At 42.7% G+C, this 23,970-nt stretch overlaps 1 protein-coding gene and 1 long non-coding RNA gene across 6 annotated transcripts in view; one reads left to right on the top strand and one right to left on the bottom strand.

Annotated features, from left to right (window-relative positions):
* The window catches only part of LOC137519998 (uncharacterized), an 81,870-nt gene that overhangs the window by 22,912 nt on the left and 34,988 nt on the right, over positions 1 to 23,970 (bottom strand). The gene's annotated exons all lie outside the window — the stretch shown is intronic.
* Positions 1 to 23,970, top strand: part of LOC137519946 (uncharacterized) — an 83,444-nt gene that overhangs the window by 26,049 nt on the left and 33,425 nt on the right. For 2 of the 4 annotated variants that reach the window (XM_068238698.1, XM_068238699.1), the window contains exon 1: positions 3,271 to 12,709. The exons of the other annotated variants lie outside the window; for them this stretch is intronic. In XM_068238698.1, coding sequence (XP_068094799.1) covers positions 6,725 to 8,641 — 1,917 coding nt within the window. In that variant the 5' untranslated portion in view covers positions 3,271 to 6,724 and the 3' untranslated portion in view covers positions 8,642 to 12,709. Of the gene's footprint in view, positions 1 to 3,270; positions 12,710 to 23,970 lie in introns of those variants that run through there. 4 annotated transcript variants of the gene reach the window in all.

Genomic DNA, 23,970 nt, shown 5'->3' with positions numbered 1-23,970 from the left:
AGTTTTAGCTAAGCTTAAAGGGACACTTAAGTCAAACAAAATTAATGAGTTTTACTCACCTGGGGCTTCCAATAGCCCGCTGCAGCTGTCCGGTATCCTCGCCATCTCCCTGCGATCCTCCTGGCCCCGCCGGCAGCCACTTCCTGTTTCGGTGACAGGAGCTGACAGGCTGGGGACGCGAGTGATTCTTCGCGTTCCTGGCCACAATAGCGCCATCTATGCTGCTATAGCATATATCATATACCATATAGCAGCATAGAGGGTGCTAATATGTCTGGGAACGCGAAGAATCACTCGCGTCCCCAGCCTGTCAGCTCCTGTCACCGAAACAGGAAGTGGCTGCCGGCGGGGCCAGGAGGATCGCAGGGAGATGGCGAGGATACCGGACAGCTGCAGGGGGCTATTGGAAGCCCCAGGTGAGTAAAACTCATTTTTTGTTTGTTTGACTTAAGTGTCCCTTTAACACAATACAACATGCATTAATCCCAATTGTACTCTCATAGATATGTACATTAATTGATAGATTGCAATAAGGATTACTATGCATAACCTGCTTTTCAGAAAATGGATATGCACATTCTTTATAATATATACAGTATGTACATTACTCTCTATCCTGTTGAAATTCCTGACAACAGGTATGAGAAGCTGGTAAATTTCCCCTCTCCCAGTTCATGCCGTCTCACATGTACAATGCACAGAGAAGACCCTTTATCCCCCACTCGGCTCTTGCGAAAATCAGCTCTGCCGATGACCTTTTAATTACAAAAGATGTGACCCATTCACTTATTACTCCTCCCCCAACACAGTTCTATAATAAGCATTAGTGCAAAAGTCTCTGAAAGCTGATTGTGAGCAAAGAGTGACCTGACAACCTAGGTCTCTTCAAAGTGTAATCCTACTTTTTTTTTCTACTGATGTTTCTGCTTCATTAATCAATAACTTGGGAGTGGTATTAGAAGCACTTCCACAGGTAAATAAAGTGTTAGCAGGAAAGGTATCTAACATTAAAAAGTGCAAGGTGGATTGCTCTTTGCCTTGCCTCATTTTTTTAAATCAAAATATGACAAAACATAGTGGAATACAGCAATTCAATGGCAGACCACTAACAATGTATGTTTTTGTGATCAGACAAAGCAGCAGAAGAGCTTTTCATTCTTGTAGAATTCCCCAATGCACAAGGTTTCAGACGTCCAAATTAGCAAAAATGTATATAACCCCTGATTTAGGCCGGTTTCACACTACATATTGGCGGTGTGGCAGCCTCACCGCCCAGCCAAAAATAGGCCTTCAGGGAATACCGCGTCACTATGCAGTATTCCCTGTGTGGCATCTGGCCAAGCAGGAAGTGACACTCACTTCCTGCCGGCTAAGCGATGACGTGCGCGGAAGTGTATTGCAAAAAAATATGCTTCTGCGCATGCACGACGCGTAAAGCCTGTGGCGGGTATTCACACTAACACGCGTCGCCATAGAGTTATATGACTTCCGGTCCGACACAGATCACTGCAGACATGCACCGCAACGCAATTCAGGTAATGCGATCAGGTTTGTTGTAAGGCAATGCAAAATACTAGGCTAGCTGATAAAACTGCAATTAAAGGGCAGGCAAGCTGGTATATATTACACAGCATGATGCAGAGCTTGCCTGGAGGGTCCGTGAGCAAAAATCTGTCTCTCCCCTATGTCATAATGACTGCATCTTGTTAAACAAGGTGAACATTTTTTGACAGTCCCTAGACTCCAGGAGGGCTGCTTTCTGACTTGTGTGAGAGACTGGCAGGGACAGGAGTCCTATTACAGGCAAGTAGCCTCTGTGTGATGTGGGACTGCAATACAGATAATGCTCCATCTCAGGCTATTCTCAATTTCTCTCCACTCCTCTTCTCTCTGGGCTAGTGTACGCCAAAATCACAATAGCAATCGCTAGAAATTAGTGAGTGCGATTTTCAGAGCGATTTCTGAATGAATCACTCAAAAAAATGCTACATGCAGTATACCTGCGATTTTGAAAAAATCACAACGCTGCTGTGGGAACACCCACATAGGGTAACATTAGCCAAGCGCTTTTCAATTCAATGCTGATTTGAAAAACGCTCAGAAGCCCTCTTGGTGTGCACCAGCCCTCCCTCATTCACCTTTGTTTCCCTCTTCCCCTAGAGCTGACTGTGTGTTCTTGTCTTACAGGAAAGCTAAATAAAAGTGCAATCCTGGTGAGGCAAAATATTATTATTTAGTATTTATATAGCGCCGCCATCTTCCGCAGATGCATATATCCCTGCATCATATGGGTATCGCTTGCGCTATGTGACATGTGACATATTCCACTGAATTGTCCAAACTAAGTCTATCTCCCGTTCCTCTCTCGGGGAGTTGTTCCAGCGCTGTCCCCTGTTCGAATTTGCTGCTTCCAGAAGCCCTCAGAAACACTAGTGTCCTTGAGTACTTCCAAAGATAGGCAGCTCCGTAATACGCCAGCGCACTTTTGTGCATGGGCAGTATGGAGCCACCTGTATTCGGAAGCACTCATGGACATAAGTGCTTCTGGACCTTTCAGGAATCCGTTCCTTAAAAATCCTGCGTTTGCCCCTGATTTATACCAATAGGAGAAGGGTCAGCTGATCGAGGCGGTCAGCTGATCCCAGCTCAGTTGTTGATTGGTTGATGGGAGCTGGCTGGCGCTGGAGAGCGCTCCACTATATATATCTCTTGCTGTTCAGTTGCTGGTTGTCTGGCGTTGCGAATACCTATGTGTTAGCACTCAGACCTAGTCAGATCTTTCAGTGTGGTGGAACCAGGAGGACCTGGGAATCCACACTTAGCCAGTTTACTGTGTTATTCATTAGACCAGTTCCAGGGTGTAGAGACCAAGGACCTCACACCCCAGACTAGGAATACTGTGTATCATCTGTGTTATTCATTAGACCAGTTCCAGGGTTTAGAGACCAAGGACCTCACACCTCAGACTAGGAATACTGTGTATCATCTGTGTTATTCCTTAGACCAGTTCCAGGGTGTAGAGACCAAGGACCTCACATCCAGACTAGGGAACTTGTGTTATCATTCTGTTATACTTCAGACTAGTTCCAGGGTGTAGAGACCACGGACCTCACACCCAGACTAGGCATTATTTGATATCTGTTATGACATATTGCTTTCCTGACCACTCCTCTGATCTCTGATTCGGTACCTTGCACTTCTGATATTCCGTTGCCAAACCCTGCTTGCCTTGTCAAACATATTTAATCTTTATTATCAGGTTGTCATTAGGTAAACTGAAATAGTGTAAGCACTATAATTAGAAAAACATATATGCATATCTTATGGTATATGACTAATGTAACTGTTTGCATTATTATATCATGTGCAGTGTGTGTTTAATAATCCTATTATATCTGGTGTGCTGTGAATTATAATAACCGTATGAACTGCTTATGAACTATAGATACCCTCTCACCTAGTAAGCTAAACTGTTGGTGAACCTTCACCCAGTAAGCTCAAACTCTAGGTGAACTCTGTGAATTCAACTCTCACCTACTAAGAATGAACTTTAAGTGACCCATTCAACTGTGCATAAACCCTGGAGTCGTAAATTTCAAGTTGGCCCCATCCAAGGCCAACTCCCCCTCACATGTCTGTCTCTTGTGACGACTGTGGAACTCACGTGAGTGAAACTTGGTTTAGGTACGATGTCCCCTATAAATATAGGTCAAGGCTCTGTTCAGATAAGACATTGCCGAGATATGCTGTAAGGGAGGTGGTACGTAACTCTTTTTAATTTATGTACTCCTGATGGCTGAGAAATGTTGCTAGATATTTTTACTATTGCCTTTTTTATAATAACCCTGTTCTATGTGATCTTTGTATATTCTATGTTTATTATTACAAGAATACATTTATTTTAAGATAAAAAGTGATCTTGGTCTGAGACTCATTATTTCATTGGGGATATATGTGATACTAAAAATATATATTGTTGGTATGACTGGTTAAGAACCCATCTGACCGATCTGAGGAGAACTAACGCTTCACTGAGTTAGTATTCTCCATAGTTGGTTACCTATTTTATATAGGAGCTGGCAATTTTGGCGCCCACGTGATTTATATCCCCTGAAATACTAGAGTACAATAAAAAAACTTCTTTCTGTATTAATAGAGAAAAATACAGTTTTTTGTGCACAAACTATAAAAAAGAATCATGGCTACTGCATCTGAAGATATAATAGATCTTACAGCACTAGTAGCAACTATGTCAAAAGCAGCACCTACACTAAAAACAGGAGGGCTGCAACGATTATACGAAGAACTTAGATCACACTATACTGAACTAGACCAAATCGAAGATATTGTTGGATTACAAGGGTTTTTACAAACAACTGTGAATAATGAAATAATATATATACCACTCCGCATAAAATACTCTGAGGAAGAAGAAATCTTAGCTTTTCTTGCATTGCCAAAGCATAACAGGATAGATTTCATTTGTGAAGTGGATGCAGAAGTTCTTAAGGATATATTTGAAAGCAGTATATCAGACTTGCTGCCACCCACTGCTTTAATGGGACCTGTACTTCTGAAAAAGAAATATTCAGATATAGACATCTCATTGTTACAACATGTCCATATACCTATATATGATGAAATTGAGCATTCTACCATGCAAACAGTATATACTTTTATTCGTGGATTGCTGGAAAATAAGCTAACTGCAAATATGAGGATTAATCCTTCAACCCCACTTCTACATGTACCTCCTGCTACGCAAGCCTTTACACACAGACCTGCTGATGTTTTACCTACGCCTTTGCGGCCAGTCAATCAACCACTCTTAAGACGCAGATTGACACCATCTATGCCAGCCTTGACCCCACAACAGTCTGTACAAAGCTCATGGAACACAGGAGGTGCAATGAGTGATTTGAAAACGAGACTGGATGTATGTCTTAAAATGATGGGGCCACTGCATAATAAAACTCCAAAGGAACTGGGACAAAAAATAGCTTTGCACTCAGGACAGCTTGATTTAATTTCAAGAGACTTGAATATTGTTGACTTTACAATGCTCACACAAATGTTGTTACCACCAGGACTTTTGGGTCCCAATGAGACTTTTTCAAGTTGGGCTGGAGTATCGGCTGCAATTCAAGAACGGGCAAGCGGACAAAGTGGAGTTGTTGACTTATCTACTAAAGCTAAAGAAGTACTAAAGACATCAGGAATCTTATCAGCTGTGGATATCATTGTGGCTAATACTGCAACACCATCACAAGTTCTGGACTTTTTATGTTCAATAATTGAGGACAGTGGGGTGAAAGGAGCTCTCACTATGAGATTGGGCTATGGATTTACTACAGAGGATGTGAAGTTGGCAATGACTAACGTCTGGAGATCATTCCGCATGCCGCTGGTGCCAGAACCTAAACCGGACAAGAACAAACAGATAAAGGAAAACTCCAGACTCACAACTCAGAAACCACCACAATCACATCAACTGCAACAGAGAAGAAATCCACCTCGTCAGGCTCATCCCTTCTTCAATAATAGATGGCGTGATGATCGGCGAGGAAGTCCTAATGATTTCCAAAGCAACTGGAACAGACAACCGAGAAGGTACCAGACTGAAAGGTTTGATGCCCACCAACCGTCTGACCACTGGCAAAGGAACAATCCAGGACACAGCAAGCCTCAATTCTCAGGAGAGCGACCCCAACAGCAGCGAAATACAGAAAATATAAAGAATAAAAAGCCACAAGCTCCTGAAGACAAGAAGTCTAATAAAAGAATTCAGGAGAACACTACAACTGCTCCTTCCCACATCAAGAATGGACAAAAAGCACCACCTGGAGTTCCAGACAGCACCTGGGCTTGAGTGGAAAAAAGCACTTATTGACACAGGGACTGAAGTTACTATACTTACACGACACTTTTCATCATGGATACCGGATGGTACCTTTGTTTGGCTAACTACGATGCATGGTACTAATGAAAAGCACAAGCAAGGTAAAATAACTCTATTTTTTAAAGGCATAAAACTAGCAAGGACAATCACTGTTTTGTTACTTGAAAAAGATGAATCTGAAGAAGAATATGATCTTATCCTGAAACCTGAAGATGCTTGTCTTTTACCTACATTTCAAAATTCTAGAGACTTGTTCCTATCTAATTTTTCTGAAGACATGATGAAGAATCACAGTCGGGACATTACAGTCTTACTGGATAACTTGGATAGGCATGATGCATTACAGTTATATGCTGAACACAGTGGATTTGACTTGACATGTGAAGAGGTTCCACAACACATCAAAACAGAACCGATACCCCAAAAACAATATCCAATTAAAAAGGGACTTTATGCAGCTGTTAAACAAAATATTGAGCTACAGGTGCTACAAGGTATACTTGACAAAAGACCAAGTTCCTATAATAGTCCTTTAACGCCAATATTGAAGCAGAAGGGAAAACATTGACTAAAAACTTTCAGCAGAAACTTGTGGACATTGCTAAACCTGAAACTGAAAGAGAGCTGCAATCACTGCTGGGATTATGTAATTTTGTTAGAAGAACTACACCTGTTTTTGCTTCCCTTATCCAACCTTTTTATGAACTTTTGAAAGGCGGATATACAAAAGAGAAGTGGACAGAGGATCACAATAGAAAATTAGCAGAGTTGAAACGAACATTGACAAGCCCAGAAGCTTTAGCATCAAGGAAAGATGATACTGATATGGAAATACACATAATGACAAATAATAATTTCTTCATGGGAAAAATAACTAACAGACATGAGACCCAACCAATCTTATGGTTTTCTAAAGAAATGACGCCTGCTGAGAAGAAATTTGCAAGAACAGAACAAGTACTAGCATGCATACAATATGCACTGGCTAAATATACAGATATAGCTGGAGGAAAAGACATTTTTATTTTTTCATCAATTCCAGAATTACAAGCAGCAACTAAAGCATCAGTAGGTGGCGCTAAAGCTCTACATGTGAGATGGGTGCAATGGGCGAATTCTCTGAATAACGAAAAATTACATTTTGTATACTCTACGCACGAAGACTATTCTGAGCTACCATTATGTGTCACAGAGGAGGTGAATGTGGACAGTTTTGATGTTATTTATTATACAGATGGTTCTGCAAGACACGCTTTAGGGACACAGTCAGCTTATAAAGCAGCAGGAGGATTTATAAAGGGAAGATTTTTCCATGGACAATTTGTTGAGGACAGCAAAGAAATAAAATCCTTGGGTGACAATACTGCACAAAATGCTGAGCTTAAAGCGATGGAAATGGCAGTGATGGATGCCACACATACCAAAGGGAAGATTCTAATATGCTCAGACTCATACTATGTGATAGAAAGTATACATAATAAAGACACATGGCTGAATAATAATTTCCTAACATGCAAAGGTGTTAAAGTGAAGAACATTGATATCTGGAGGAAGATATTCACTCATATGACAGACAACATGACATTCCTGCACGTGAAAGGACACAGTACAGAGGGCATACATTCACAGGGAAATACTTTCATTGATGAAGGTGTGCAAAGCATTACTAGAAGAATGACACTACGATCATCCATGCAAGATTTTGAAAAAGTAATTAAAGGTGAACATGTTAAAGGCTACCCTAGAGACTTTGATTATGTTAAAGATAAAGATACACTAAATCTCCTAGTGGGTACAGATGAAGGCATTAAGACATGTCCACCACCGGACCACAGAGATGAGATACTGCTGAAATGCCATACCTCTAATACTCCACATCTGAATGTACAAACCATGAACAAAATGTTGTTGTCTTACTGGTGGCCCGGAATAAAACAAGATGTTAATAGAACTGTCCGATCATGTTTAACCTGCCAAAAAGTCACAACCCAATACAAGAAGAAAGGTTATGTCGGCAGACTTGAAATTGGAAAAAATAATTTGTCTCTACTGTATGCTGATCATATAGGGCCCTTAGAACCTATTAGAGGCTTTTCCTATGTTCTTACAGTTGTGGACTCTAAAAGTAGATATCTTTTTGCATTTCCACAAAAGAGATTAACAGGAGAAAAGACAAGTGAATTACTTTCACAGCTATGGTCCATAGTACCCTTTAAGAAACTTGTAACTGATAATGGTCCAGCATTCTCTAACAAAATGTTACGTGAATTATCCTCTAAACTAGGATTTACTCTTGAACATTCTGTTCCCAATGCACCAGAAACTAATGGTATGATTGAAAGATTCAATGCTGAACTCAAGAAGACTTTACAAAAAATGAAATTAGAAGAGAATTCTGATTGGTTAAGCCTTCTGCCAAGAGCAATACAATACATTAACACTAGACTAACTAGTACAAAAGATACTTCTAGTTTTGATAGTCTTTTTTTAGAGCAATATCTCAGCCATCAGGATGTACATAACCACCTCTCTTTTACTTTAGGTCTTGCTAAAAGTGACCTTTTACCTCCAGTCGGATCATCTGTACTTGTAAAAAATTTACACAAGACAGCACTTGAGCCAGCCTGGACTGGACCTTTTTCTGTGATTGAGCACATTGAAAACAAGGCTGTTATTGTGACAGACTCTTCTGGAAAAAGAAGAACTGTATTTTTTGAACATGTCAAGCCATTTGCCTCATAGCAAACTCCTGGATGTTATCTTTACTACAGATGTGAACACTTCTACCCAACTGAACAAGGACTTTCCAGGTGATAATTCAGAGATTTTTGCTTCAGCCTCTTTACGTACATGTACTATTGAGCTGCCAGAGACTAACATGCATAATACTGGTAAGAAATCATTCTTACGAAGAGTTCTCTGGTTAACCAACCCTCTTGACAAGTACTTTTTGAAGCTACTAATATACTGGCTGTGGCTATGGTTTGGACTGATTATAATTTTTGGAATACATGTCTTCTCGCCAATACATGGAGAATACAAAATAAGTACAGCTGACAATCCAAAATCACAAGGTATCTTACACAGGAAACTGCGCTCTACAAGAAATCTCGCTTTTGTGAAAAGTCCTGCTGTGATTTATGACAGAGTAGCTAAACCTCTGCACTCAACTCCGGAGGAGATAGTACAAAAAATGACGCTGCGATTCAACACAGAGGCACTTTTTCCTGCTTCCAGTGAAAATAAAATCAGCATTTTACCAAGTGTGTTGCAAATACTTGAGAACTTGAAACGTACAGCTATAGACAGAACTCGGACATCATGGAATAAAGAGGACTATTTCATGTCATGGTGTGATAAAGAATATGGGACACTTTACCTTTCCAAACAGGATAAACCATTTGATTTAGGAGAGAGAGGACTTGCCAATCCAAATTTGTGCGAAAAATTGGAGAGATGGTACCCCTGGTTTATTTCCATGGCAACAACATAATGTGTGGCCCAAAATTACAGACTCTTTTGTGCCTTTGGTCCTTTTTGATGCCTGCCAACTAGATTTATCCTGCCCTATACTTCCACCTAATGGTTCTGCTGCTGTTCTACTACTTAATAAGACTCTGCACAAGACTAACTCTGCAGAACTACCATGGATTGAATTATACTGTAGATATCCATATCTCATGCAACACCTAAGTCCTATACTCCCTTATGCTATATGCGACAACTTTACCACTGAGGCTCTTCGATTTAATACGGTCAGAACCTCTATTAAATGGCCCAAGACTATGACTTGTCTGGAACCTTGTGATAATATAACTCAGCTCTGCAAAATGAATTCGATTGGTGCAACTGAAAGCCAATGGTTAAATCAACCCAATGCGTGTAGAAGAAGACAATGGTTCCCACAAGAAGGTGGCATATGCACAGGTACCTTATATAGAGACTATTCTAGTGCTACTGTACTTCCATTATCAACAGTTTGTAAACATAATTTTAATGGGACTTTTACAATCAAACAAGGAGAAAAGGTAAAGTCACTTATGAATAACCTCTTGCAACAGACTTTGTTACATTTAAAGATTGTTGATAATGACGTTCTACCTACATTGCCTACTCCAATTCAGACTACAAGAAAACCAGTTCTTTTGAAACCACTGCTGGATATGGTTTCATCCGGGGGTAAAGGTCTTCCTTCGTCTGAATTAGCTGCCAAATATATACAAGAACAAACATCCCTGCACCAAGCAATGATCTCTCTTTTTTCACTAGCAGATAAAAATGATATACAGCTAGCTGATGCAATCCTAACTAACAGGAAAGCGCTAGAAGTAACACTGAAAGAGTTAATAACTGTCAGGCAAGACATAGAAGAGGAACTTCAAACTCTTATTTTATGGGATAAATTTCAATTAATGCTTAATGATGTTATTAATGGTAGAATACCTTGGCAATTAATTGAGCAAGATACATGGATTTCTGAACTGTCATCCAATACATTAAAACAAGCTTATATGAGACAACATTCTAAGACTTACATAAGGCAAGTGAAACTAGTAAAAACAATGGGAGATAGGTTCTCCGCTGGTCTTGCATATACATGTATAATTGATATGGACATTGTTATTCCAGTTCCGAATATATTTTATGAACATTGCTGGGAAATAATTACACCCCCACTCTACAACCTCAAGGAAAGAGTTAAGTTTCAACTACAAGTTGATGCCAGCCACGTCTGTCTAAAGGACCTTGAGCCAGAATGGATTCTCACGGGAGAATGTACTTCTACAGACACACTGAGTTGTATGAAAGCTACATTAATTAGCCATTCGTGCCTCAAGGATGAAACTTGCGGAACACAAATCATTCCAACACAAAACATTGCAGAAATGCAACATAGATTATACAATGGAACTTACTTAGTCTTAATTGGGGAGGCAGCCTGTGGATTAGAAGCAGGTGTCACATATCTAGTTAACAGTTCCTTTAATTCAGTTTGTGATAAAATTCACCTTTTGCCTATTTCTAGAGAAGAAGAAATAATGTTGGACTTGAGCCAATTTGTACCCCATGTCCTCCACAAAGATATAAAGCCGATCTATACTCTGCTAGCAAATTTACAGAGAAACCAGATTCTTCTGAGCAATCTAACAGAAGCAGCTGTGCTAGAGAGCATTAATTTAAGAAGACTAACCTCACTCACAGGAGCTCAGTTGGCCCAAGTAGAAAGATTGATCCGTGAGACTACTGCCCTACCTGAAGTACTACAACCTTTAGCTAATGGACTTTTGACACTTGCTACAAGTATTGGTACTGCAGTTACAGACGGTGTTTCAGGAATAGGAACATTTCTGCGAGGATTATTTTCAATTGGGACTCCAATATTGCTAATCATAATAATTATATGCGTGGTTATTCTCTTCAGAAAATAATGGCAACATACACCCTTAAGCCCTGCAATACTATGGAAGGCTGGGATGAATTTGTGCCTGATGCTTTTAACAACTGGATCTCTTGCAATGCAGGACTCGAACCAGTCTTACAGAAAATGCAGTACTGGACACTCAAGATTGCAGTTGATTGGAAGGTGGATGCACTTCTAGGAAAACCTAATGAAGTTGCCTTATACCGTTTTGGAATTAAACACAATCACTGTGGAACCATGCTCTGGGATAATCCTTGCCTTCCTGCTCCTACTGCAAGTTCATGTTATGCCCAAAGGAGTGGAAATCCATATGAACAATACATCAAGGAACACTGGATGCAATGCAAACCATATGAGTGGTATGAGCCAATATTCCCAGCTGTTTCCGTACTTTCATTTGGAGAACCAAGACAGCCTGATCCTACAACTTATAACATGCTACAAGAACTTTCGTCCACACCTGGAGATAATACTGTGGAAATGATAGAACTGACCAATGACCAGGGAGACTACAGGATGAGACAGTTCAACCTGGTTACTATCCGTCAAGCAAGAAACATTTCCAATGCATCCCAAGAAGAAACCCAAGGGATTATACCTACTCCAACACTACCCATTACTGTTGCAAATAATGATCCTTGTTTCAACCTGAGTGACGGATTATCGTTTGAAGAAGAAGAGGAGATCGATCGTCTTCTTATCTCACCTATCACTCCGATAAGTATTGACTTTTATGCCAACATGCTTAACAGTGTATGGTTTGAACAGTTCGAAGAGACTGAACAAAATGACCATACCAATGTATATACTACTGAGGAGTGATATATAAGATGACCCAATGACTCCCTGAAGGCGGGGTGTCAAACATATTTAATCTTTATTATCAGGTTGTCATTAGGTAAACTGAAATAGTGTAAGCACTATAATTAGAAAAACATATATGCATATCTTATGGTATATGACTAATGTAACTGTTTGCATTATTATATCATGTGCAGTGTGTGTTTAATAATCCTATTATATCTGGTGTGCTGTGAATTATAATAACCGTATGAACTGCTTATGAACTATAGATACCCTCTCACCTAGTAAGCTAAACTGTTGGTGAACCTTCACCCAGTAAGCTCAAACTCTAGGTGAACTCTGTGAATTCAACTCTCACCTACTAAGAATGAACTTTAAGTGACCCATTCAACTGTGCATAAACCCTGGAGTCGTAAATTTCAAGTTGGCCCCATCCAAGGCCAACTCCCCCTCACATGTCTGTCTCTTGTGACGACTGTGGAACTCACGTGAGTGAAACTTGGTTTAGGTACGATGTCCCCTATAAATATAGGTCAAGGCTCTGTTCAGATAAGACATTGCCGAGATATGCTGTAAGGGAGGTGGTACGTAACTCTTTTTAATTTATGTACTCCTGATGGCTGAGAAATGTTGCTAGATATTTTTACTATTGCCTTTTTTATAATAACCCTGTTCTATGTGATCTTTGTATATTCTATGTTTATTATTACAAGAATACATTTATTTTAAGATAAAAAGTGATCTTGGTCTGAGACTCATTATTTCATTGGGGATATATGTGATACTAAAAATATATATTGTTGGTATGACTGGTTAAGAACCCATCTGACCGATCTGAGGAGAACTAACGCTTCACTGAGTTAGTATTCTCCATAGTTGGTTACCTATTTTATATAGGAGCTGGCAGCCTTGGATACCGAATCAGCTTACTGTTTTTGTACTTTATCTGTCAGTGTGTTGCCGACTCGGCCTGCCCGACCTTTCTGGCTGTCACCCACCCCTTGGGTGCTCAGCTTCCCTGCAGGGGCCCCCTGCTTCTCAGAAGGGGCACTGCTGCTAACCAGTCAAGGTCTCCTTCTCCTGGAGTCCTTGACTGCAGTAGAGTCTGTCTCTACTTATTGGACCACCTGCTACCCCGGTGGTCCAATTTCTACTGTTACACCAAACACTCACATGATTCAGGAGTCCAGAGGTTAGCAATATATCTGTGTTATCGTTGATTCTGCAGATTATCAATTATCAGGTATATATCTGTATTCTTGGTGATACTGCAGATCACCAATAATCAGATTCTCTCTGCGTGCTGACACCTATCGTTACAGAACGCCAGACCCAACCAATATGGACGCACTTAGCAGTCGTCTGGACACACTCACCACCTCGGTGGAAAATCTCATCAGAGTGATGGACGGTCAGCAGGCCCAGATCTCTGCTATATCTGGGTCACTACAGGTCCTTCAGACGACTGTAAATTCAGTGCGATCCCCTCCGGTTACAGACTTGAGAATGTCTGTACCAGAAAAGTTTTCTGGCCATAGATCTGACGTTCAGAATTTCAAGAATCGTGTGATGTCATATTTTGAACTGAGGCCTACCCTGTCAGGAACAGAGGCACAGAGAATTGTCTTTATTAAAACGTTACTCTCTGGAGATGCTCAAACCTGGGCGTATAACTTAGAGTCAGGGCATGAAGCACTCAGGTCAGTTGAGGAGTTTTTTAAATCCACGGCCATATTCTATGATGATCCAGACATTTCCTCTACCGCAGAGCGGAAGTTGAAAACCTTGCACCAGGGCAAGGATCCTGTGGAGGTTTATGCAGCGGAGTTCAGGAAGTGGTCGGTATCGGCCAGGTGGGGGGCTTTTGCATTGCTAGATTGTTTCCTATCGGGGTTATCAGACGCAGTCTCTGGTTTGATGTTGGGATATCCTGAACCTAAAACCATTGAGGAAGCAATCTCTTTGGCAGTACGGGTTGATCGTAGGTTACGATATCAAAGACAAACCCGTGGTAGGGACCGAGTCAGATATGTCTCCTATACCACTTCTCCACCGGCCTCTCCGCCACCTGAGCCAATGCAAATTGGTCAGTCCAAATTAACGCAGGCAGAGCGGAAGCGCAGGAAAACGGAGAGCAGCTCTGTTTGTACTGTGCAGAGGAGGGTCATAGAGTGCAGAATTGTCCCAAGAAGTCGGGAAACGCTGCCGCCTAGGAGTAGTCAGAGGTAATACCCTAGGTGTGCAGTCTTTACCTCTACATGACAATCGTCTGCTACTCCCCTGTTCTGTCACATGGGAGGGTCAGACTGTTTCCACTGAAGCTTTCATTGATTCCGGTTCAGCGGCTAATTTTATTGATTACGATTTTGCTAAAAAATTGGGAATACCCATGCTCCCTTTGGATCAACCGATCTGGGTCACTGCTGTGGATGACTCTCCTCTGCAGAGTAGGCACCCTTTATCTCGTACTCCTAATTTGCAACTCACAGTGGAGGTTTTACATGGGGAAAGTCTGCAATTTCTGGTTCTGCATATGGCAACCATTACCATCTGTCTTGGCATGCCCTGGTTACAAATTCACTCGCCTCAGATCGACTGGGTTTCAGGTCAGCTAACGAGCTGGTCATCCCATTGTTATCATCATTGTTTAGCGAAAGTAACCATGGGTAATACCAACATTCAGGTTGAAGGTGTACCAAAAAGGTTGAAGGTGTACCAAAACAATGCGCAGAATTTGCAGACGTCTTCTGTCCTAAATCAGCGGACAAGCTTCCCACTCCACCGTACCTTCGATTGTCCCATTGATCTGAGATCTGGTTGTATGCCGCCCAGGGGTCATCTTTATAACCTATCTGGGCCAGAGAAACTAGCTATGCAGGAATACATCAGGGAAAACTTGGCGAAAGGGTTCATCCGTCCCTCTCGTTCACCAGCAGGGGCGGGTTTCTTTTTTGTAAAGAAGAAAGACGGAGGCCTCCACCCTTGTATTGATTATCGAGGCCTGAATAAGATCACAGTGAAAAAACGCAACCTTTTGCCTTCGATTGACGATTTTTTCACGCAGGTGACCAATGCCAAGATTTTTTCCAAGTTAGATCTCAGGGGTGCATACAATCTAGTCCGTATCAGAGATGGTGACGAATGGAAGACGGCCTTCAACACGCCCGACGGGCATTACGAGTACTTGGTGATGCCCTTCGGGTTGTGCAAAGCACCGGCCGTCTTCCAGGAGTTAATCAATGAGGTGTTCAGGGAGGTGTTGGGAAAGTTTGTTCTGGTTTACTTGGACGATATACTGATCTTTTCGTCCATTCTCTCGGAACATCGCCAGCATGTCAGATGGGTGTTGAAAAAGTTAAGACAGAATCGACTTTATGCCAAACTGGAGAAATGCCTCTTCGAGGTAGAATCAGTAGTCTTCTTGGGGTACATTATCTCCACTTCTGGTCTCTTGATGGACCCAGGGAAAGTTTCCGCTGTTCTGGAGTGGCCTCAGCCTGTGGGGCTGAAGGCACTTCAGAGATTCCTGGGGTTTGCTAATTACTACAGAAGGTTCATTAAGGGGTACTCCACCATCATTTCCCCTCTCACCAGTCTCACCAGGAAAGGGGCTGACACTCATCACTGGTCACCAGAAGCTCATGCGGCCTTTTCGACTTTAAAGAAACTGTTTTGTTCTGCCCCAATACTGAGGCATGTTGATGTCGCCTTTCCCTTCATTGTAGAGGTTGATGCCTCAGAGGTGGGGGTGGGAGCTGTGTTGTCTCAGAGATCAGGTTTGCAAGGCAAGTTGCACCCATGTGCCTACTTTTCTCGCAGATTTTCACCTGCTGAGAAAAACTATGACATTGGCAATCGGGAGCTCCTGGCCCACAAATTAGCGTTTGAGGAATGGCGACACTGGTTAGAGGGTGCAGAACATATCACAGTTTATACAGATCACAAGAATTTGGAGTATTTTGAGGGGGCTAAGAGACTTAGTCCTCGCCAGGCCCGATGGTCCCTGTTTTTTGCCAGATTCAGATTTGTAATCACGTATACTCCCGGAAGCAAGAATGTTAAAGCCGATGCTCTTTCCAGGTGTTTTGAGCCCGAGTCAGTGCAGCCTGCAGCCCCTGAAACCATCCTACCCCCAAAGGTAGTTCTGGCAGCCACTGAGACATGGACAGATTGGATAGCCACGTTGAGTCCCTACCAACAGGATGTTCCAGAGGGAAAACCTGAGGGAGTCATGATTGTGCCACTGCCTTTCCGCTTACAAATCCTGCAATTCTTTCATTCTCACAAGAATGCTGGTCATCCTGGAGCCACCAGAACCCAGGATCTAGTAGGTAGATGTGCCTGGTGGCCTACTTTGGTTACAGATTGCAAGGAATTTGTAAGAGAGTGTGCTGTATGTGCAAGGAGCAAACCCTCTCGTCAGGCCCCCGTTGGCACTTTACAGTCCGTGCCAGCTCCCAATGAACTCTGGACTCATATTTCCATGGATTTTGTGGGTGAACTCCCTCGGTCAGAAGGCAAGTCAGTCATTTGGGTGGTAGTGGACCGTTTCAGTAAGATGGCACACTTTGTCCCTCTGAAAGGACTCAACTCGGCCCAGGAATTGGCTGATCTCTTCATCCTGCACATCTTCCGGCTGCATGGCATTCCGGAAAATGTAGTGTCAGATCGGGGAGTCCAATTTGTTTCAAAATTTTGGAGGGCCTTTTTCCATCAATTGGACATGGAACTCGCATTCTCATCAGGCTATCACACACAGACCAACAGTCAGACCGAGAGAGTTAACCAATCGCTGGAACAATTCCTCAGGTGTTATGTTGCTGATGCGCAAACTGATTGATTAAAGTTTTTGCCATTCACAGAGTTTGCGCACAACAACCTGAAGAGCTCTTCTTCTGGGTTCTCTCCATTCCAGGTGGCATAGCTCCCAACTGTCCCTCTTTCGGAGGGACAGTCCCTCTTTGGGAGCCCTGTCCCTCTGTCCCTCTTTCCTCCTCATTTGTCCCTCTTTCAGGACTTTGTCCCTCTTTCTATGTAAATATATATATTTCTCTACTAAAAACATGTTTGATTGACTCTAAACTTTATTCCCATCCTTTCTATCCTGGTTCATTTTCCTTCATATTAACATTTTAAAATTTGTAATATATCAATTTAAAGGACCAGTGTGGTTTGAATTATACAACAACATATTTTTCTTATGAAATCTTTATGGTATGCGTGACTAGGGTTGTGGTGGGGCGTGGTCAGGGTTGTAGCATGAGCGTGGCTTAAGTGTCCTTTTTTCTCATCTCAAAAAGTTGGGAGGTATGCAGGTGGTGTCAGGGAGGTCACCTAAGTTTACTCCTTTGCTGGTCGCGTCTACTCCTTTCCCAGCTCTGGAGGACTGGCAAAGGGCTCTGAAAGAAATTTGGGGGATGGCTAAGAGGAACCTAGGGAAAGCTTTCCAAACCCAGAAGAAGCAGGCCGATAAACATCGGTCAGTAGAGTGGAGATTCTCCCCGAGAGATTTGGTGTGGGTCTCCACTTGTCACTTGGCCTTAAAGCAATTGTCACCCAAGCTGGGTCCTAAGTTTATAGGACCTTTTCCAGTGGCCAAGAAAATCAATAAAGTCACGTATGCCATTGGTCTCCCACCCAGCATGAAAGGTGTGAGATCATTCCATGTGTCCCTGTTGAAGCCAGCAGTACAGGTGGACTCCTCCCCCCTCCCCCCCCCCCCCCTGTGCTGGTGGATGACCAACCAGAGTATGAGATTGAAAAGATTCTGGATTCTTGCCTGGTGCAGAATTCTGTGCAGTATCTGGTCCACTGGAAGAGATATGGCATAGAGGAGAGATCTTGGGTGCCAGATTGCCGCATGCATGCTGAAGAATTGAAAGAATTAAAGAAAGAGTTCCATGACTTACATCCTGGGAAGCCTGGTAGAAAGTGTCTGGAGTCCACTCCTCGGGGGGGGTGTACTGTGACGGATTGCGGAGAAACCGACGCGCCTTCTGACAGTGAGGCGGCGGTTTCCCCGCAGCAGCATGCGTCTGGTTTGGCTGGACCCAGTAGTGCACACAGATGGAGAGCTACGCGCGCGCGCCGCAAGACAAGCTCTTTATACCAATAGGCGAAGGCTCAGCTGATCGAGGCGGTCAGCTGATCCCAGCTCAGTTGTTGATTGGTTGATGGGAGCTGGCTCGCGCTGGAGAGCGCTCCACTATATATATCTCTTGCTGTTCAGTTGCTGGTTGTCTGGCGTTGCGAATACCTATGTGTTAGCACTCAGACCTAGTCAGATCTTTCAGTGTGGTGGAACCAGGAGGACCTGGGAATCCACACTTACCCAGTTTACTGTGTTATTCATTAGACCAGTTCCAGGGTGTAGAGACTAAGGACCTCACTACCCAGACTAGGAATACTGTGTATCATCTGTGTTATTCATTAGACCAGTTCCAGGGTGTAGAGACCAAGGACCTCACACCCCAGACTAGGAATACTGTGTATCATCTGTGTTATTCCTTAGACCAGTTCCAGGGTGTAGAGACCAATGACCTCACACCCCAGACTAGGAATACTGTGTATGATCTGTGTTATTCATTAGACCAATTCCAGGGTGTAGAGACCAAGGACCTCACACCCCAGACTAGGAATACTGTGTATCATCTGTGTTATTCCTTAGACCAGTTCCAGGGTGTAGAGACCAAGGACCTCACATCCAGACTAGGAAACTTGTGTTATCATTCTGTTATACTTCAGACTAGTTCCAGGGTGTAGAGACCATGGACCTCACACCCAGACTAGGCATTGCTTGATATCTGTTATGACATATTGCTTTCCTGACCACTCCTCTGATTCAGTACCTTGCACTTCTGATATTCCGTTGTCAAACCCTGCTTGCCTTGGATACCGAATCAGCTTACTGTTTTTGTACTTTATCTGTCAGTGTGTTGCCGACCCAGCCTGCCCGACCTTTCTGGCTGTCACCCACCCCTTGGGTGCTCAGCTTCCCTGCAGGAGCCCCCTGCTTCTCAGAAGGGGCACTGCTGCTGACCAGTCAAGGTCTCCTTCTCCTGGAGTCCTTGACTGCAGTAGAGTCTGTCTCTACTTATTGGACCACCTGCTACCCCGGTGGTCCAATTTCTACTGTTACACCAAACACTCACACGCTTCAGGTGTCCAGAGGTTAGCAATATATCGGTATTATCGGTGATTCTGCAGATCATCAATAATCAGGTATATATCTGTATTCTTGGTGATACTGCAGATCATCAATAATCAGATTCTCTCTGCGTGCTGACACCTATCGTTACAGAGCTTTGTTCAGATGCTTGCTCCACCTGTCTCTTTTCTCTAGGCTGAAAGTGAATATGCATCAATGAAAGCCAGTGGTGTAGCAATAAAGGATGCAGAGCTTGGGACTGCCCTAGGGCCCCTAGCCCAGATGGGCCATCCTTTAACAGCTATGTTTACTGCTAATCTGTGTTAAGCTGGTGATGATCACCTCTATATGTGTTTATTCCCGCACTGTGGCCCATAGTAGAGGCCCGCAGCGGGTCGAGTACCCGCGGGTAACCCGAAATGCGGGTCGGGTTTGGGAACCCGAATTGATTTAAGATGCGGGTGCGGGTCGGGTGTGGGTAGCGAGTTGCGGGTAGGGTTGCGGGTAGTGAAAACAAGCATGTAAACCTTCTTTAGCTTTTTTTTGTGTATAAAAATAGGTTGTATTAACTTTACAGCTCCCCAATGTTACTTTAAATGTGCACTTTAGAAGAAAATGTAAAAAAAACGGGTTGCGGGAAGCGGATCGGGTAGCGGGCCTGCGGGTCGGGTGCGGGTAGCGGTTCTGCGGGTGCGGGTTGCGGCCGGGTATCAAATTCACCAGAAAGCGGGTCGCGGGTCGGGTGCGGGTAGCAGTTCTGCGGGTGCGGGTCGGGGGTATCAAATTCACCAGAAAGCGGGTCGTGGGCTGGGTGTGAGTATGAAAAAGTTGACCCGCGCAGGCCTCTAGCCCATAGGTCCTTGGATACACCACTGATAAAAGCTGATTTTCAGAATAAGAAGACCCTGGACACACAGAAAAACACAACAGGAATAATCACAGACCATTTCTGTGTGAGCCTTAAACAGTCTGTATTGTAGTCAGAGAGGACGGCCCTATTTAACTGCATGTCTCTCAGCCTTCTGAGACAAGAAAGAGGAACAGTTTTTTAGTGCAGCCCTACTGTAACGATTGGTGTCAGCTAAACAGATTTTCTGATTATTGGTGATCTGCAGTATCACTAATAATACAGATGCTATACCTGATTATGTGGTGATCTGCAGAATCACCAATAATGCTAGTATAGCCAGACACAGGACTACCAATGTGAGATAGTGTTTGGTGCAACAGTAATGAGGAATATGAAGTCTCCCGAGGAGCGGGTGATTCAGACAATACTGCAGCCTCTGATCACCTGAGGAGCAGGCGAGTCAGGCTGTACTGTAGTCAGTGGACACCTGTGGAGCAGGTATCACCAACTGAGCTACAGAGAATGATCACCTGAGGAACGGGTGATTAAGACTATACTGCAGCCAGCGGACACCTGAGGAGCAGGTGTTACAGACAGTGCTGTAAAGGATATTCACCTGAGGAGCAGGTGATTAAGACTACACTGCAGCCAAGGGACACTTGAGGAGCAGGTGTTTACAGACAGTGCTGCAGTTGAGCTTCACCTGAGGAGCAGGTGCAAAGCCACAGATCCCTCGCCAGTGACTAGGCCCACTGGTGAGGCAAGAAAGGTCAGACAAGCAGAGTAGGCAACCTACGGACAGATAAGGTACAAAGACAGAAGACTGATTCAGTGTTAGGTTCAGGCAGGGTCGGCAACATGAATCAGATGAGCAGAGGTACAGAGTCAGTAAGCAGGAGAATAGTCAACGGAAGCAGAGGGTCATAACAGATAATACAATGAATTAGTACTTTAAGCTATCAACAGAATATGGCTAAGTGTGGATCCCCAGCTTCGTCTGGTTCTAGCACACTTTGGGATCTGACTAGGTCTGAGCGCTCACACGTTAGCATTCGCAACAGCAGACATGGAACAACTGACAGACTACCACTATATATACATAGCAGCTCCGCAACGCCGCCCCAGTCACTCAGCCAATCCAAGATAGTGTTTGGAGTCAGCTGACCTGGCAGATCAGCTGACTCCCCTTCTATTCGCATAAAGGTCCTGTCGCCTGGCGCGTGCGCGTGTAGCCCTCAATCTATGTGCAATAGAAGGACCAGGCAGAGCACCAGCAGGTAACTGCGCGGCCGAAGCCGCTGGCTGGTACACGGAGATAGCCGCCATGCCGCTTGTCTCCACGGCGGCATCTCTGCTATCCATTACAGTTACATGAGCAACAGACACACCTCCACCACATCATCATACCTTTATCACACTTCCAGTGAGGCACGGAAAATGTAAAATGTATTTATCAAATTCAACAAGCCAAAGACACATTCATTTTTTAAGTCAACAACAGGACCTTTACATTAGCATCTAAAGAAAAGTAAGGTGATAAATTAGAGATTGTACATGAAGTGTAGTAACTTTTAAAGTGGGTACAGTAAATACATTTATTGAGACAAATCTGTATATATTGCCAAAAAAAGAGAGCTATTAGATGAGGAAAGAAGAACCAGAGGACATGGCTCCAAAAGAGGGACATTTATTAACTATGACAGCTGGCAAGCCATTTACATTGCTACATCAAGGAACTGTGGAAATAAGTAGGGGAAGTGTACAGTGGGATAGTGTACATTAGAGCTACTACTTCTCCATACTGTTTAGCGCTAATGGAGTTATGGATCGATAGCTGTGATGGGATGGGCAAGGGATAATCTGTGACTGATAAGGAAGGGAGGAGCTGCATATAGGCACCATACATAAACACAATTAAGGGAGGAGAACATGGAATGGCTACAATTAACTGAATTAACAATCAATCTTAAAGCAAAAATAAATACCTAAATAAATAAAAATTATTCACAGTATGGTGTTTGTGAATGGAAAAGGGCACACATTTTGAGGATGCAATTCATGTGGATATGGCCTCCTATGAAAATTCATGTTTGAAGCCCTCAGCAAGTCCTCCTTTTAAAATGTACAACATTATGTCAACATCAATTCTCACTCTAACCTCAACACTTGAAGTAAGCTTCACACTAACTAGCACAAACAGTGATGAAAACTGGACAGTGCTGAAAAGTTCTAAAGGTAATTACTTCTCTTTTGTTACAGATGAATTAACCAGATTTTACATCATACTGACCTTACTTCTATGTACATTTCAGACATTAAAAATAAAGGCATGAGACTCTAGGAAAGTTATATTTATCATTACTACTACACCTACAAATATCTCATAAGTTTATTTTCAATTCACGTTTGCTTTAACTTTAGCCTGCAAATAATCATGGCATTACCTTAAAGAGAAACTCAGACCAAAAGTTGAACTTTATCCCAATCCAGTAGCTGATACCCCCTTTTACATGAGAAATCTATTCCTTTTCACAAACAGACTATCAGGGGGCACTGTATGACTGATATTGTGGTGAAACTCCTCCCACAAGAAACTCTGAGGACTGTGGTACTCCTGGCAGTTTCCTGTCTGTGAACCTTGTTACATTGTGGGAAATAGCTGTTTACAGCTGTTTCCAACTGCCAAGAAAAGCATGCAGCAGCTACATCAAATGCCAACAGTAAAAATGTCACCATGTAATAAATGTCAGAATGTAAATCAGGGATTTAAAAGATTTTACAATAGGCAAACACTGACTAAATAATTTATACATAATTATTGTAAAAATGAAGCACTTTTTTTATTACATTATTTTCACTGGAGTTCCTCTTTAAAGCACAACTGAAATTAAAGGGCTATGGAGACTGCCATATGTATTTCCTTCAAACAATTAATATTGTCTGGCTGCTGTTGATCCTCTGCCTCTAATACTTAAAGCCATAGACCCCTAACAAGCATGCAAATATGGTTGACTCGATTTGCCACATGCTTGTTTCAGGTGTTTGATACAGACAGTACTGATGTAAAGATCAGCAGGGTGCCAGGCAACTGGTATTATTTAAAAGGAAATAAATATGGCAGCCTTTATATCCCTTTCACTTCAGGTGTCCTTTAAAGCCCAGTACACACCAAACAATTTTCATTTCAGATCCTACTTTTGATCTTGGAAATTATTGGATCTAGGAAAAAATATACAGCTTACTGATTGCCAGCGACTGATCCCAAGCTCAAAATCAAGCTATAAGTGAAACACGTTGGTCGAGGCCCTCAAAAGTATGGTATAGCAACAGCTAGATAATTTTACTCCTAAAATTGGATAAAAATAAAAATAAGTAAATAAAAATATATATGGTATGATGAGGAGGTCTCTTACCTCCAAAGAAGACTCACGTGGGTAGAAAAAGGAGTCTTTATTAAAATAACGGTTATACTGTAGACAACGCGTTTCACGGGACTCAGCCCGCTTCCTCAGGTCAATAAAACAGATAACCTATAATAAAACATTTGTTTACAGCAATTTGCTCATAAAATTAAAACAAAACTCTGCACGACTAAGTTATCTCCACTTTTTTCTTGTTATGCTATCACTGAAATATTATGTTACATCATATAAGATTATAAGGAAAGAGGACTAAAGGAGGAGAGCGACCACCCAGATCCAGAGGGTCCGGGATACCGAGCGGAGACGGTTATCTTTCCGCAGGCATTTACGGTGGTTGCAGGACTGCAACCTTCCTTTGTGAGTATATCGTATTAACAAATTTACACCTCCAATCTTTACTAACAATACTGCACCATAAGGACTCCC

Source organism: Hyperolius riggenbachi, chromosome 1, assembly GCF_040937935.1.
Source record: "Hyperolius riggenbachi isolate aHypRig1 chromosome 1, aHypRig1.pri, whole genome shotgun sequence".
NCBI classification, from domain to species: Eukaryota; Metazoa; Chordata; class Amphibia; order Anura; family Hyperoliidae; genus Hyperolius; species Hyperolius riggenbachi.
This window is presented reverse-complemented; position numbering and strand designations above follow the sequence as displayed.